The following is a 17,584-nucleotide window of genomic DNA, read 5'->3' as shown; positions in this document are numbered from 1 at the left end:
CTTCCAAAGGGTTAACAAGTCCTATCCAGTTGAAAAAGATAGGCTAAGAAAACTGGCAACCCTGCAATAAGTGTAAGAGGTCAAAGTTCTCCAATTTGACTTTATGCAAACTTTAGGCACAATACATAGAACATAATACACACGTTTTATTTCCATTGAAATTTGATTTTTAAATCAGTCAGTGAACAACCAATGCTATCCAGCAAACCTTGCAACAGTCTGAGATCTACATAGTATGTTACAGTCAGGTTCAGTAAAGTTTTCACAAAACTTCTGGCTGGGCCTTCAGCCTCGTATCCATCCCTTTTTGATGTTCCTAAATTTTGAGGGAAGGGGGACATAATGCATGGAGGCAGGTCCATGCTCTGAATCTGGGAAGACTTGAGTTTCACTTTCAGATTTTCATGTTTTATGGTCTTTTTATAAATTTAAGAATATGGGCAAATAAATTTGGCAATCAAGGCAGCCAACTACAGAAGATGATCACAAGAGCAGATACCATGCAGGTATTTTGTATTACCATGTCAGTTTAGAAACTAGGGGTAGACTAGACTAAGGTGTATTGGCAGTGTTTGGCAGGTTTATTTATTTATGTATCACCAAAGGAGACTCTGTCTCATTTTGCTTGGGGTTGGGGGACTATTTTTATGAGATTTCCAAAGCTGCAGAGTAAATTATTTTGTATGTATGAAATGTTCTCTGAATGGCCTTTTCCTCTCTCCTGCTTTGGAAGACCGCCCTACCGCACAGAAACTCAGAAACGGGGCTCGAGGAATACAGCTGAGAGGTGACTGCATGTGTACCTCCACCATATCCATGTACATCATTGTGTGTGGACCTTGTGCTGTTCTGGTACACCTTCAAACATATGTGATCCTCTTTACTCCAACTTTTTTTTTTTTTTTTTTTTTTTTTTTTTTTTTTTTCTTTTGGCAGCTTGATATGTGCTCTGAGTGCAGGTCTGGGACGTAACCACATTACAAGGGGCCTCATAGCAAATTTTATTCGGGGCCTCCTAGTGACAACTGGCAACGTCAGTTTGGACAATCGTATAATTGATTCTAGCTTAAAATATGACTAACTCAAGGACACAGGAGGAGAACTGTTAGCATAGTTGGCACACTGCTAGGTACTAGAGCTGTGGATACATTTTGCCAGAGAAGAGCAGCAGCACGGGAATTAACTTTTAACCTTTATTTCTCCAGCTAGCACATATATTAGCTCATCAGCATTTCAAAACAACTGATATTTGAGTATGAAATCTTAGCTCTAAGTTCTCCCATTCCTTTTGCCACCCCCGCTAGCAAGTGCTGAGTGGTTTAATAGCAAGCAAAAAGTATATGTATGTGTGTATGTATAGTCCGGTCCATAAATATTGGGACATCGACACAATGCTAATCTTTTTGGCTCTATACACCACCACAATGGATTTGAAATGAAACGAACAAGATGTGCTTTAACTGCAGATTTTCAGCTTTAATTTGAGGGTATTTACATCCAAATCAGGTGAACAGTGTAGGAATTACAACAGTTTGTATATGCGCCTCACACTTTTTAAGGGACCAAAAGTAATGGGACAATTGGCTGCTCAGCTGTTCCATGGCCAGGTGTGTGTTATTCCCTCATTATCCCATTTACAAGGAGCAGATAAAAGGTCCAGAGTTCATTTCAAGTGTGCTATTTGCATTTGGAATCTGTTGCTGTCAACTCTCAATAGGAGATCCAAAGAGCTGTCACTATCAGTGAAGCAAGCCATCATTAGGCTAAAAAAACAAAACAAACCCATCAGAGAGATAGCAAAAACATTAGGTCTGGCCAAATCAACTGTTTTTGAACATCCTTAAAAAGAAAGAACGCACCAGTGAGCTCAGCAACGCCAAAAGACCCGGGAGACCACGGAAAACAACTGTGGTGGATGACCGAAGAATTCTTTCCCTGGTGAAGAAAACACCCTTCACAACAGTTGGCCAGATCAAGAACACTCTCCAGGTGGTAGGTGTATGTGTGTCAAAGTCAACAATCAAGAGAAGACTTCACTAGAGTGAATACAGAGGGTTCACCACAAGATGTAAACCATTGGTGAGCCTCAAAGACAGGAAGGCCAGATTAGAGTTTGCCAAACAACCTCTAAAAAGACTTCACAGTTCTGGAACAACATCCTATGGACAGATGAGACCAAGATCAACTTGTACCAGAGTGATGGGAAGAGAAAAGTATGGAGAAGGAAAGGAACTGCTTATGATCCAAAGCATACCACCTCATCAGTGAAGCATGGTGGTGGTAGTGTCATGGGCATGTATGGCGCCAATGGAACTGGTTCTCTTGTATGTATTGATCATGTGACTGCTGACAAAAGCAGCAGGATGAATTCTGAAGTGTTTCGGGCAATATTATCTGCTCATATTCAGCAAAATGCTTCAGAACTCATAGGACGGCGCTTCACAGTGCAGATGAACAATGACCCGAAGCATACTGTGAAAGCAACCAAAGAGTTTTTTAAGGGAAAGAAGTGGAATGTTATGCAATGGCCAAGTCAATCACCTGACCTGAATCTGATTGAGCACGCATTTCATTTGCTAAAGACAAAACTGAAGGGAAAAAACGCCCCAAGAACAAGCAGGAACTGAAGACAGTTGCAGTAGAGGCCTGGCAGAGCATCACCAGGGATGAAACCCAGTGTCTGGTGATGTCTATGGGTTCCAGACTTCAGGCTGTAATTGACTGCAAAGGATTTGCAGCCAAGTATTAAAAAGTGAAAGTTTGATGGATGATTGTTAATCTGTCCCATTACTTTTGGTCCCTTAAAAAGTAGGAGGCACATATATAAACTGCTGTAATTCCTACACCGTTCACCTGATTTGGATGTAAATACCATCATAGTAAAGCTGAAAGTCTGCAGTTAAAGCACATCTTGTTCGTTTAATTTCAAATCCATTGTGGTGGTGTATAGAGCCAAAAAGATTAGAATTGTGTCGATGTCCCAATATTTATAGACCTGACTGTATGGAGATAGAGAGATATATCTCTCTATCTCTATCTCTATCTCTATCTTTTTTTTTTTTTTCCTGCTAGTAAATACCTTATACAGCCCACTTCCTGTTTCTTTTCTGGTAAAAAGCCTAGGCGTATGACATCATGCACAGCTCTCTCTCACTCATAAGAGTTTGGCAGGAAGGGAGGGGGGGATGAGTCATAAGAGGGCCAATTAGAGCTGCAGGGCTGGAGGTGTGCATCTGTAACTCCAGGACACTTCCAGCAGCTTCAGCTGCCCACAATTAAAATGGCTGCAGCCAGACTCAGTGGAGGGAAATTTCTGCTGCATATTTGGCAAGTACAGAATCGCAGTATATATAAAATATGCAAAGTGGTTGGAGGGAAGCTTCAGAATAGCAAAGATGTTTTTATTACAAATTATGTGAGCCGACTGCAGTTCCTTTTTAATACAAAACTTTTTAAGAATTACAGACCCCAATTCTTCTTTCTTCTTTCGTCATTTCAAAGTCCTGGCCAAGATGGCAAGCAGCTCTGAAAGCGGTGAATCTGTACACACGGTGGGTGCAAAATGGATCTGTGATTGCCAAAAGCTTGATCCTTTGCATCTGAAGTCAGTTCTTCTGGACTGGAGTCATCAGGCAACCACCCTAGTGGGTTTCCCTTCCCACTGCTGTGTGGTATACACTATGGCTATAGTTAGGCCATTGGTGCACCTATAATACTAAAAAGGGGGAAAAAAAGATGTAAATTTTTTTTAGTTGGCTCCCAATGATATGATCGTTGTTAGAGACAATCCCAGTAGTCACATGATACAGAAGTTGTACCACCAATGGGACATAAAAGCCTGCTTAAAGAGCTGCCAGGAGGCAACATTAAGGGGTTAAAGAACATCTTGTAAAAGAACAAGCTCTGTACTTACCTTTTACACCAGCCATTGTGTTGACATGCTGCTGCTTTATTTCACAGCAGATATTTAACCTTCAGGTGGGTTGTACCTGTTGCAGGCCACACATGGTGGTTTCTCTTGTCATTCTATAGTGAGGGAAAGAGCCGGTGGGAGGAACCATGTTGTGTTTTGGGGGAGCAGGTATTTTACTCACTCAGAATGTAGAATACCTGCTATGGCCGGGGGAGAACCAAAGAGGCAGATTTCTATACAGTGGGGGAGATTTACTAAAACTTCTGCACTCAGTCTGAGGCAGCTGTGCGTGCCAATCAGCTTCTAACTTCAGCTTGTTCAGTTAACAAAGTGGATGTAAACCCGATTCATGAAATCTGACCTAGGCACATATATCTGTAGTGTTTTCTTATCTCTCTCCAAAGCACTAAGTCTTGAGTGTTTCTGTTGTTTTGTTGCTCTTTTATTAGCATGATAACCTCTGACAAGTTCTCCAAGACGGGAGATAAAAGCAGCTGAAAATGTGTGTTGTGGGAGGTTGCTATGAATTAGCAGAGAGTTTGTCTTGTCACAGCACAGCTCTGAAAGTATTTTCGTTCTTCTGCCTATGTGGAATGGGGGGGGGGGTGCCTTTCCTCCAATCAGCTGTCCCCCAGTGTAAGCCAAGACTCCACACCTACTGCTGAATGAGAAAATTAAAATTTTAACCCAATGTAAGAATTCTAAAGAATATAGCAAGTTGAAGACAGCAGATATACATGTAAAACGTATGTAAGGGAGATTTATTTCATCTCTGTGTATCCTCTGAGGCTGTTCATTTCACTGAGTATATGTCAGAGTTTACATCCACTTTAAGCTTTGGCAATAAAACCTGAAAATTGATCAGATTCTGTGCAGAGCTGCACCAGATTTTGCACTCTAGTTTTAGTAAATAACCCCCACTGTGTTCAAGTACAAGTGACCATGTGGTTAAAGTGGTTGTAAACCACTTTAACCAAGGAGATCGTGCCGTGACGGGCGGTTTCCGCACGCATGTGCGGGAGTGACTTCATCGCGGCTCCGGCCGATCACAGCGCCGGAGCCGCGATACCCAGAAGGAAGATGGATGCTTCGTGGAAGAGGGGACAGCGGTGACATCGCAGGCTTCGGTTTCATGTAAGTGACACATAATGGGCTACTATGCGATGCATAGTAGCCCATTATGCTTTACCTTTGGAGGGAGACAAAGAGGAAGTAAAACCCATCAGAGTTTACTTCCTCTTTAAAGTCGATGAAAAACCTCACATATACCCAGTGAAGTGAACAGTCTCAGATGATAAACAGGGATGAAACAAATCCTCAAATATACAAGTTTTACATATATATCTGCTGTCTTTAACGTGCTATATTCTTTAGAATTCTTACATTGTGTTTAGAGTTTTCACTTCCTCATTCAGCAGTAGGTGTGGTGTCTTGTCTTACACTGGGAGACAGCTGATTGGAGGAAAGGCACCCCCCCCCCCCTTTCCTCATAGGTAGAGACTTTCAGAGCTGTTCTGTGAATTGGCCAGCTCTGTGCTAATCTATTTATAGCAACCTCCCACGACACAAATTTCAGGCTGCTTTTATCTCAGTTGACAGAGAACTTGTCAGAAGTTATCGGGCTGACAACCGAAGATTTGAGCAGGAGAAAGCCACAGGTCTGTGAAGAGAGATAAGAAAACACTAAAGATATATGTGCCCAGCTCAAATTTCATCAATCAGGTTTACATCCACTTTAAAGCATCACTTTATATCAGAAGTTTAATTGTGTATTCTATAAAATGTAAAGCTAGAAAACTATAGAATGTCACTATCTGCTAATTGCTTTATTTGTGTTGACTAGCAGTTCTCCTCCTGTGATAAAATACTTGAGCCTTTTAGATGACTATTAGGACACTTTAATTAGAAAATACTCCGTGTTCATTTATTTTATAATGACCAGATAGCATTGATACAGTTTTGTAGTTTTGGAAAAATGATTTCAGTGTGATCATTTTAATTTTGGCACTCATTTTGTCCTATAAAATTGGTTATTTTATTTTCCTCCTTCTGTGGTTGTTGTTTCAGAACTCACTGTAGATGTTTACCATATATACATACTTCCCAGTGTATCAAGAATACAATTTGGCAAACTTCAAAACCTATAACATAGCCTGTCCGCCATAATTAATAAGCTATGGCCTTTGCAAACATAGCAGGTCCTAAAAAAAAAAAAAAAAATTTGAACACTGAGAAGTATTCAAATATATATGTATATTTTGTCTATGTACAATAAGCTACTAATATCCCAATATCTATATTGCTTTAGGGTATCTCATATTAAACTGTACTTTGTTCAATAATAAAAAACTTGAGTTGACCTCCAGGCAAATAGCCCAGTGTGTATAATGTAATGTTATATATATATATATATATAATATTAATTTATTATATCTTTTCATGTGACAACACTGAAGAAATGGCAGTTTGCTACAATGTAAAGTAGTGAGTGTACAGCTTGTATAACAGTGTAGATTTGCTGTCCCCTCAAAATAATACACACAGCCATTAATGTCTAAACTGCTGCCAACAAAAGTGAGTAAACCCATAAGTGAAAATACCCAAATTTGGCCCAAAGCGTCAATGTTTTGTGTGGCCACCGTTATTTTCCAGCACTGCCTTAACCCTCTTGGGCATGGAGTTCACCAGAGCTTCACAGGTTGCTCCTGGAGTCCTCTTCCACTCCTCCATGTTGATATCACAGAGCTGGTGGATGTTGGAAGCCATGCGCTCCTCCACCTTCCATTTGAGGATTCCCCACAGATACTCAATTGGTTTTAGGTCTGGAGACATGCTTGGCCAGTCCTTCACCTTTACCCTCAGCTTCTTTAGCAAGGCAGCGGTCATCCTGGAGGTGTGTTTGGGGTCCGTTATGTTGCAATACTGCCCCGTGTCCCAGTCTCCAAAGGGAGGGGATCATGCTCTGCTTCAGTATGTCACAGTACATGTTGGCATTCATGGTTCCCTTAATGAACTGTAGCTCCCCAGTGCGGCCCCAGACCATGACACTCCCACTACCACCATGCTTGACTGTAGGCAAAACACACTTGTCTTTGTACTCTTCACCTGGTTGCCGCCACACACGCTTGACACCATCTGAACTATATAAGTTTATCTTGGTCTCATCAGACGACAGGACATCGTTCCAGTAATCCATGTCCTTGGTCTGCTTGTCTTCAGCAAATGGTTTGCGGGCTTTCTTGTGCATCATCTTTAGAAGTGGCTTACTTCCGGGACGACAGCCATGCAGACCAATTTGATGCAGTGTGCGGCGTATCGTATGAGCACTGACAGGCTGATCTCCCACCCCTTCAACCTCAAAGACAACTTCTGAATATGATGCTGAGTACGTGCACTCAACTTCTTTGGTTGACCATGGCGAGGCCTGTTCTAAGTGGAACCTGTCCTGTTAAACCGCTGTTGTCTTGGCCACCGTGCTGCAGCTCAGTTTCAGGGTCTTGGCAATTTTCTTATAGCCTAGGCCATCTTTATGTAGAGCAGCAATTCTTTTTTTTTTTTCAGGTCCTCAGAGTTCTTTGCCATGAGGTGCCATGTTGAACCTCCAGTGACCAGTATGATAGAGTGAGAGCGATAACTCCAAATTTAACACACCTGCTCCCGATTCACACCTGAGACCTTGTAACACTAATGAGTCACATGACATCGGGAAGGGAAAATGGCTAATTGGTCCCAATTTGGACATTTACACTTAGGGGTGTACTCACTTTTGTTGCCAGCGGTTTAGACATTAATGGCTGTGTGTTGAGTTATTTTGAGGGGACAGCAAATTTACACTGTTATACAAGCTGTACACTCATTACTTTACATTGTAGCAAAGTGTCATTTCTTCAGTGTTGTCACGTGAAAAGATATAATAATATATTTACAAAAATGTGAGGGGTGTACTCACATTTGTGGGATTGTGTGTGTGTGTGTGTGTATATGTATGTGTGTGTGTGTATATATATATATATATATATATATATATATATATATATATATATATATATATATATATATATATATATATATATATATATATATATATATATATATATATATATATATATATATATATATATATATATATATATTATTATAATTTTAATATTTACTATTTTAATCTGTGTTACATTCAAAAGATTTTTAATTCTGACTGAGCCTTATTATTGTAAGCATCCCTGCCAGGAATGCTTAACCACAGCCAGGTCCCATTCCCCTCCCGGAGACTACACATTTATTCAGCTTGGTAAGAATCTACCCCGGCCTGTGGTTGGACAATGAGGAAGCAGCAGGTCGTCGCTGTGCCTTCTGCACCTGTAAGCACGTTCACAGATACAGACTGACAAGTGCTGTACAAAGCAATAGAGCCCTGACCCAATCAAATCAAAGTCGTGGCTCTATGTCCACTAGTATTACACAGCAGAGGTTTAAAGAAGGCTGATATTGGTGCCCTGTCTGGTACATAGGCTCGTTATCTGTAAAAGTACATTTGAGCAGTTTGAATACATATATAGAAGTAAATGGTGTTCCTTCATCTTCCTGGGGTTCAGCGATAGAAATTATTTTCTTCCAATCTGCAGTTGTTAAGTGACCCTCATCTCATGGTTGTGGGTAGGGCTGGGCAACCCTGGCTGATCTCTCTCAGGGAATGTAGCAATTGGCTGTGTTTGGGATTTTTGCAGTTGACCACCGTATTTGTTGTCTTCGAGATCAGAGAAGTAAATACAAATAAAGCAACAAAAAAAATTCCTAAAAACTAATGCAGCTAGCACAAAAAGATCATCACATAATCCAAGTGAAATGCATAAAGTAAGGTGCAGTGTAAAAACAGATAAATTTAAAATTGCAATATTAAATGCAGTATTAAAAAGCAGTCGTAAAAAATCCAACAAGAGAGGGGAAGAGGACTAAAAGTCCCAGCAAGCACCAAGAGTATTCCACGTGACAATCAAACAATTCAAGGACGATAATGGTGACAGACCCTCCACCTTTAGAGCAAACACTTCGCTCATATTAGTCCCCTCTCGCACTGGAGGCGTTTTTCAGGCGCTACAGCGCAAAAATAGCGTCTGCATAGCGCCTGAAAAAAGCCTTAGCTGCAAACCCAGTGTGAAAGCCCGACTGCTTTCACACTGGGGCGCTGCGCTGGCAAAGCGTCACAAAGTCCTGCCAGTAGCTTCTTTGCAGCGGTGGAGGAGCGGTGAATACACTGCTCCTCCACCGCTCCAGCCCATTGAAAACAATGGGGCAGCGCCGGCAAATGCAGCAGCAGTGGTGTTTTGCGGGCGGATTTAACCCCTTTTCGCCCGCTAGCTGGGATTAAAACCGCCCCGCTAGCGGCTGAATAGCGCCGCTAAAACGATGCTGCTTTAACGCCAACACCCGGGGAGGCTCAGTGTGAAAGGGGTCTTAAGGACTGGACCACTGAATTATCAGATGGTCAAATAGGCAGGTTCCTCCATAATGTAGATGATCCAATCAAAGACAAACTCCAGTAGATTCCCCGAAATAAACAAAAGGTGAAGCAAAAACAACTTTAAGTGCTCACTGTGGATCAGTTACAAAGCAGCTTTATTTTAAAAATGATTAGTTATACTTCTAGTCCCTTATTACAGTATTCTGAAATTCATAGTACTTGTACTTGAAGTCCCTGTAAAAGACCAGGCTCCATACTCACCTTTTGCAATGGCTCATGTGTAACACTGATGCTTGGCTTCTCCTTGGCCACAATAGGTCTTCACCTGAAGGTTTACAGTAAGTTCAGGTTCTTTTTAACTAAGACTTCCATCAATGGAGTTAGTTTGTAGGAAATTTCCACTTTACTCACCTAATCAGAACTGAAGCTCATGATAAACACCTAAAATATTTACACACATAGCTAAATATTAACTGTTCCTGCTTGTCCTTCCTAATTTGCCCATATTTAATAGACAATGTCCAATAAACTGTTGAAATAATTTTCACAGAGCAATGTTCATCTTGCCTCTGCAGCGCTATCCGTACTTTGTACATGCCTTCAATTCAAACATGAAAGGGAAGACCCATGTTCTTATGAAATGATCTTTGTGTTTGAATTCAAAGTGATATTTATTATGTAGGCTTCTCTTGAGACAGATTTTCCACACCATGCTCTATTGAATTTTGAGACTAACTGGGCATAAACCTGGGTGCAGACCACTGCTAAATGATTGACATACCTGGATTTAAAAAGTCAATTTTACTAAAATAATACAGTACTTAACATGCTTTAGGTATCTCAATTACTTCATCTATGTTGTCCCACAGCCATGGCCACAATAGGTCAAATAATGGAAGGATTATCTATAATGTAAAAAGGTAGGAGTATCCAGTAATCCGTGAGGCACAGCTTCACTATGGCTTTGTGGGATGGAGAGGCAGAAAGTACTGAGGAGAAATCTTGCAACTGAAGTATTTGAGGGATATAATAAGCAGCGTCATGATCATATTCGCTGGTTCCATTAGTTTGGTGGGCTAGACCTTTTAAAGTATACCTGATGTTAAATTAAGTAGGATAATCTCTGAATATAAGCCGGTCATACATTGTATTTTCTTATTCAATTTCCTTTTTAGATTTACCTTCAACTGTGTAGTGCAAGGGCCTTTTAGGTTTGACATCCATATTATATTCTATTATATTATATGGTTTTGGTAAATCTAAAGGGAAATTTTATAAGAACATTGTAAATGTATGGCCAGCCATAGTCTCCTTAGGTGCCTGCTTGTGTGTTTAGCTTGTCTATTGATTGCTCAGTATTCCCTATACATGGGGTGTCTCAATATGTTCATTGTGACCAATTCTCTTGGATGTAAGCCTATCCCTGCCCCATCTACCTCTTCTGTGTAAAGCTTATCTCTAGGCAGATATAAGGATATAACACATTAATGCAGCTCTGTAATCAATAGTAGTATTTCAGCCTCTTGCAGTCCCTGAAGGGCTACAGTGTAAGAGGAAGAATCAGTACAAGGAGCCAGTCAGTTACAGTGCTGAGAAGCGTTTTGATAGAAAGGGAAAGCAGAGCACCAAAGAAATAAACTTCTCAATGTGCTAATCCTTCATTGTCCATTCATAGGCTGGGTTGGGTCCAGGATGACCTGGGCTCAGATAAAGTGGGAATGAATGATGGCGGGCATCTGACTGACTGAAGACCTCCTAGCTGCAGAAAAAAGTACTTAGGCGGTATGCTCTGGATTGGAGGCAAATATTTCAGAAAACATTGGTTGTTACCTTTTTTTTCTTTTTTTTTTTTTTTTTTTTTTTTTTTTTTTTAAGAGCTATTGATTTTTATTTTTGCTGGCGTTCTGATTTAACTATTTGCTTATCACCATAAAGGAGGTGGCTTAACCTAATAATGGGCAAGTGCAGAAGGTAGAAGGGCTAAGCTCTCAACCATTAAAAACAACTCTTCTATCATGTCTATGGGTGTCCAGCATCCTATAGTAAGTGTTTTTTTGTGTATGGTCTTAAAGGGTAACTCCACTTTTGTTGGGAAAAAATGGCAAATAAAAAAATATAGCATATGCAATTGCAACTCAAGTCATATTGTAATTAAATGGTATTAAAAATTACATTTCCTTTTCAATCTGCAGCTCTGTCATTTTCTGTAAAATGCAATATGGTTACCTGTAGGTGTTCTGTACACAGAATGCCCCCTAGAAACATCATTTTCTGCTTGTGTGATTGGCTCACTGATTTTCCCAAAAGTCCACACTAAGATACAGGTCGGATACCTGGCACCCCCTGCAACACAAATGTAATTTTTGGTGAGATACTCCTAGTAGGATATTCTGTCTAAACGGATGCAGACCCTGAAATTTTCCTCATTAGAGCCCTGCAAGTGCAGCGGCTGATTTGATAATTATGAAACCACTCCCATTAGACTCATTCAGTATATGGACACAGGCAAACACGTAGGGATTTTTTTAGAATAACAAAAGGTAGAAATCTGCAACAAGGTTTGTTAAAATCTTTGTAATGTACATAGATCACCCAGAGGGGAATGTTGTGTTTTGTTTTTTGTTTTTTTTTTTGTTTTTTTGTTTTTGTTTTTGTTTTTTCAACAAAAGTGGAGTTACTCTTTTTTTAAAATATTTTTGCTTTTTTTTTTTTTTATTTATTTATTTTTTTTTACTTTTTATCAGCTATGCCATCAGTCGTGAATTATGTAGATATTATGAAACTGAAGATCCTTTACTCTACTAGATGTCTCCAAAGTCAGTCTCTAAAATGTTTCAGTGTGAGCTGGAACCTGAAGCCCCAGTGTTCATTTTCAAATATTTGTGTATTTCAGCCGAGTGTCCCATGGGCGAGGTCACAACAGTTCATCTGGAAAGCCTGCACAGAGTCCGCCTGCCACTCGAGAGAAGGATCTGTTTGCAGTGCTCTGTAGGAATCAGTTGAGTCCAATTAATGTTCATGATGCATATGGGATCTCCTCTCCTAGTAGCAGTAACTCTGGGTCCTACAAGGGCAGCGACACCAGCCCTACACTCAGGTGTTGTACTCCATTCTGTACCTTCACCAGCTCATCTTTATATCTATATAAGGCCATGTAGCTCATTTCTTTATGCATTCATTTCTTTATGCATTCATTTATTCTAAAGGGAAGGGATTGGGACAAGCACTTAGTCAGGGCTTCCTTTTGATTAGTTTATGCTAGCCATACATGTAAAGACTTTTCACGGAATTAGTGAAATCAATACACTCCCCCATTTGCTCTAAACAATGTGGATGTATGATTCTCCCGTTGCTGGTTGTTGTGTTCTGGTTGCTGCCACCCACTGCTGTTAAATTACTTGAACCGTGACTGCAGCTGATTGAGTTTTTTCCATCTGATTCCTTCAATTTCTCAATCGACTGGTGTTGGCGGGGCAACCCATGGTTCATGTTTTGACAGATTTACAGGAATTGCCCAAAATTCCAGCTGTATATGTCCATCTTTGTTTTCAGGGTCCCTCAAGGGGAGTACTGGCCATCTTATAATATAATACTTTCAATGTTTTAGGACACCTGGGTTGGCAGCACAGAAGCACATCAACCATGATGGTTAAACCAAGTTCCCAACTTGGGGACTCTGCTTCAGATAAGCTCTTCAATGTAATATATGCTCTCTGAGTGGGTTTCTGTCCCATAGAGCTAACAATCATGATTGCAGAGAAGAGAAACAGATGTGGCACCATTAAGGCAAATATACTGTGGGTAGGGTGGGGTCTGCAGTCAAATTCCAACTCCCATTAGACTCACTCAGTATATGGACACAGGCAAACAGGCAGGGTTTTTTTCAGTCTAAAGCCCCATACACACTATCAGATTTTCTGCTGATCTGCCAGATGTGGCACCACTAAGGCAAATATACTGTGGGTAGGGTGGGGTCTGCAGTCAAATTCCAACTGAAATCACAGAAATAGATATGCAGTCATATAGGTCTTGTACTGACCACTTTCATTTTCCTAGTTTTACCTCGCTTTTACAGTTATAACAGTTTTGCAGGGTGTCTAAATTGACTGTGCAGTCCAATAGGCAGCAGGATTAGACCAGGTACTTTCTGGCATCTGCACTTAGTAACAGAGCTGGTCTGAAGAATCCCCTCTTCAGCTGCTATACAAGTCAGTGTGAGGATGCCTGTGCCAAGGGGTGTGGCTGCTACTCAGCTCTGCCAGCACAGAGCATTGAGGTGGTATTGCAGGAAGCAACATTTTCACTGAGACAAAAAGCTATTGTAAGGCATTTTCAAGCAAAAATCTGTCAAATTACATGTGCAGGGGTTCAGGATTATAATAAAGTAAAAAAAAAAAAAAAGTATGAATTCAATCAGGCTTCACTTGGCTTGTGGCAGCCACAGCATGGGTTTCCTGTTTCTTTTATTGGTCTAATCAGCATGGTAACTCCTTGACTACTATTCTAATTAAAGTGGTCTATTAGGTAAGGTTCCTTCACAGTTAGACATTTAGATTTTGCCCCTACCATGGCTGGTTACAGAGGGGACAGCTGGAAATGATCCATGAGATATTGTTGCCCAAACATCATCTTCTCATGTTTATTAACCATATTCACATTACAGGACAAATCATCATTCTCCTCATTTACATCCATTTTTGCTCTGTTAAGTCAGTGCTCAGGAAGCTAGTAGGCTTAAAAAAAATTCCAAAATATTCTATTTATTTGAAACCTTTCAGCTCAAGAAAGGTCAGAGGTAATAGTGTAAGATATAAGGGGCCCTGTGGCATTAAGTAACACGCCTGGGTTACCCAACAATATTGCGTAACACCCAGCAAAAACAGACACAACAGAAGTGTGTTCCATGATGCCAATCTTCATTATATATAGATGAGCTTTTAAGAAGTGTATTAGGTAATCTCCTTTTAAAGGAGCCATGTTTCTAGTGTGTAGATAACAAGATTTGGATGGGGAAGCTGATTTAGCCAATCATTTAAAGGAGTAAACTTTTGTGAGTGTCATAATATAGAGAGGAGAGCGGCGAATCAAAGACCTTGTTTTCTTGTCTATAGGCGTACCATGAAATATACATCTTGTGGAGATAATCATGGCATCAAGCCACCCTCTCCTGAACAGTATTTGACTCCGCTGCAGCAGAAAGAAGTCTCAATACGTCACCTGAAGGCAAAACTGAAGGAATCCCAGAACTTGCTGCAAGAAAGGTACTATGACTTTTCTGTATTTGTATGTGTGTGTGTGTGTAATAAATATATATACATACATATACACACAAATATTCCCACTGTGCCTTCTTACCACCATGCCTAAAACCTCCCCACACCACTGTGCCCTTCACGCAAACCCCCTTGTGCTCTCCCTACCACTGCTGAATGCCTTTGTTCTCTCTCTGCACCACATGTGCACACCAACCCCCATTTTCAGCACTGCATCTGACCAGGGCTGGTGCAAGGATTTTTGACACCCTAGGCGAAACCTCATTTTGCCACACCGCCCGTTGGCTCCACCCCCTTTGCCCTGCCCATGTTTAACCCACCTTTTTAATGAAGCACCCATCAAATGCAGCCTCACCAGCGCCCATCAAATGCGACCTCACCAGCGCCCATCAATGAATGTTTGCTTGCTTCCATTCATTCGGGAGTCAGGACACAGTCCTCCGCCGCCACTGCGCCTCTGACACTAAGTGCGAATGGAGCGGCAGCTGCCTGCTGATGCTGAGACTTAGTTTCTTGTTGCAGAAAGAAAGTAGGAACACCAGTGGCTGGGCGACCCCCTAGGCAGCAGTGCACCCTAGGCGGCTGCCTAGTTTGCCTAGTGGTAGCACCAGCCCTGCATCTGACACCCGTCCACCACCTCTCCTTCATGCCAGCCACTGTACCGGTGTGCACATCTGTGCTCTTCACCGCTGCAGTGATTCGCCCTTCCATATTCAGCACACTTTTGCGTAGCTATATGCAGTAAATTTATCATAGAGCTGCATGATTCTGGCCAAAATGAGAATCACGATTTTTTTGCCTAGAATAAAGATCACGATTCTCGCTGCGTATCGTCATCTTTCAGGTTATACAAAAAAATTGGGCTAACGTTACTGTTTTAGTTTTTTTATTCATTTATTAAAGTGTGTGTTTTCCCAAAAAATTGTGTTTGAAAGGCCGCTGCACAAATACAGTGTGACATAAAATAATGGAACAACCGCCATTTTATTCTCTAGGGTCTCTGCTATATATATATATATTTGGGGTTCTAAGTAATTTTCTACCAAAAAATATTGATTTTAACTTGTAAACAACCAGTGTCAGATAAAGGTTTAGTTTTTAAGTGGTCAAACTTCCCTCATTTACAGACCAAAGTTAATTCCTTTGATCTGAAAGGAGGAAGTGTTACAATGTTTCTCCTTATCTCCATCTAAGCAATGTTATCATAATCTTGGCAGGCTGCCTGGTTTTTTTTTTCTTTGACAGCTGTCAGTTGTAAGCAGAGAACTCTGCATGGAATCAGGAAAATTCTTTAAGACTGTGAGGGGGGAAGAATCGCAATCTGATTCTTTAACAATTAATTGTGCAGCTCTACTTTCCATCCAGTGGAAGAGTTGGATCAGCAGTCAGAATTTGGTCCATTGTGCGGTGGAAACCAAGCCATACATTTCCAACAATGTTTTTGAAAGCAATCAGATTTCTCCCTCAGGTTCAATTAGGTAATTTTGTCCCCAACCCCTTGTGGTTGAATGAAACCACCATTTTATGTTTTAAATTGCTTTGCAGTTTCAAAAAAAAAAAAAAAAAAAAAATGGAAGTGAAAGTTCCACCACTCAGATCGCCACTTGTATAAAAGTTTTAATCACGTCGTCGCATTTTCTTTTTCTTTTCTTTTCTTTTTTCTTTTCTTCTTTTCCTTTTCCTTTTCTTTCCATACCAAAGCTGGACTCCAGCCTTACTTAGTTTTTTGCCCAGCTCCTCTTCTGAACTGAAATTTCTTAGTCTGGTTTCGCTGCACGCTGTGAGCTTCTCAGTGTGTAGTAGAAGGTGCAACAAGTCAATAAGAGGCTGTCTCATTGCTAGCTGGAGGATATCCAGCAACATCTAGTCTTTACATCCCCAGCCTGAACGTTCCTGGCCCACCACTTTCATTCATTGGATTTCATCTCTTTCAATCATGGAAGCGCAGCATCAAATGTTGGCATTACATAGGCAGTCTGTAGGCACATATAGCCTGTCCATGAATGCCCATGCTTCCAGACTGAAATCTACCTCTTAAGGCAGTTTGATTTTTGCGAAACTCCTCCCAAGAGGCAACCCACTGCTTGCTTCAGGGCTGAGGGCTTAGGAGGAGGATATTGAGGCAGGGTGCTGTGATGTTTTTTTCAGTAATCTATGTACAGCACCCTACTGGCCCCTCCCACCAGCTAATGAGGAAAGCGGATTAAACAAAACTTCAGATTTTCCTGGTTCTATCCTGAAAGTGGTTGTAAAGGCACAAGGATTTTTTACCTTCATACAGTCTATGCATGAAGGTAAAAAAAACTTCTGTCTGCAGCCCCCCATCTCGATCCAGCGATGTCCATGAGAGCCTTGCCTTTCCAGGGACTTGCAATCCTGATAGAGGGGACGAGCCGTGGCTCCGTGTATGGATGCAAAAGAATGTCACCAGCACACCAAGGATGTCCATGATGGGTCCTAAGCTTTAATCGGCAATTACATTGTTACAGCAAATTGCAATGTTTTGGAGCGACGCATGACCCCTTAATCAGGAATGTGCCTCTTGAAGTGGGACATGCTTGGCTCCGAAATGTTGCAATCTGCTGTAACTATGTGATCTCTGATTAAAGCTTAGGACTCATTCCGGAGATCCTTGGTGTGCTGGTGACATTCTTTTTATCCGACTTGACACGGTTTCAAGTGGTGGTCACTTCAATGCCCACTTATACGCACAGCCATTTTTATGGGAATGCATGCGTTGGGAATAGTCCGAGTGTATGAATGGACACAGAGCCGTGGCTCGGGGGCGAGCCTGCTTGGGTTCCCCCACAGCAAGCAGGCGCGCTCCCGTTAGGAGCGCCGGCGTGGGACCCGAGAAGAAGAGGATCTGGGCTGCTCTGTGCAAAACCAACTGCACAGAGGAGGTAAGTATAACACGTTTGTTATGAAAGCCTTGTTTAA

General features: G+C 41.2%; 1 protein-coding gene across 9 annotated transcripts in view; it reads left to right on the top strand.

The window, feature by feature from the left end:
• SYBU (syntabulin) overlaps positions 1 to 17,584 on the top strand; it is an 85,488-nt gene that overhangs the window by 56,818 nt on the left and 11,086 nt on the right. For 3 of the 9 annotated variants that reach the window (XM_073632159.1, XM_073632162.1, XM_073632160.1), the window contains 3 exons: positions 734 to 787; positions 12,265 to 12,468; positions 14,483 to 14,632. In XM_073632159.1, coding sequence (XP_073488260.1) covers positions 734 to 787; positions 12,265 to 12,468; positions 14,483 to 14,632 — 408 coding nt within the window. The remainder of the gene's footprint in view (positions 1 to 733; positions 788 to 12,264; positions 12,469 to 14,482; positions 14,633 to 17,584) is intronic. The other 6 variants (XM_073632161.1, XM_073632164.1, XM_073632166.1 and 3 more) reach the window with 4 other exon arrangements.

This window comes from Aquarana catesbeiana, linkage group LG05 (genome assembly GCF_042186555.1).
Source record: "Aquarana catesbeiana isolate 2022-GZ linkage group LG05, ASM4218655v1, whole genome shotgun sequence".
Classification (NCBI taxonomy): domain Eukaryota; kingdom Metazoa; phylum Chordata; class Amphibia; order Anura; family Ranidae; genus Aquarana; species Aquarana catesbeiana.
The sequence above is the reverse complement of the archived record's forward strand: the minus strand, read 5'-3'. Positions and strand labels throughout refer to the sequence as shown.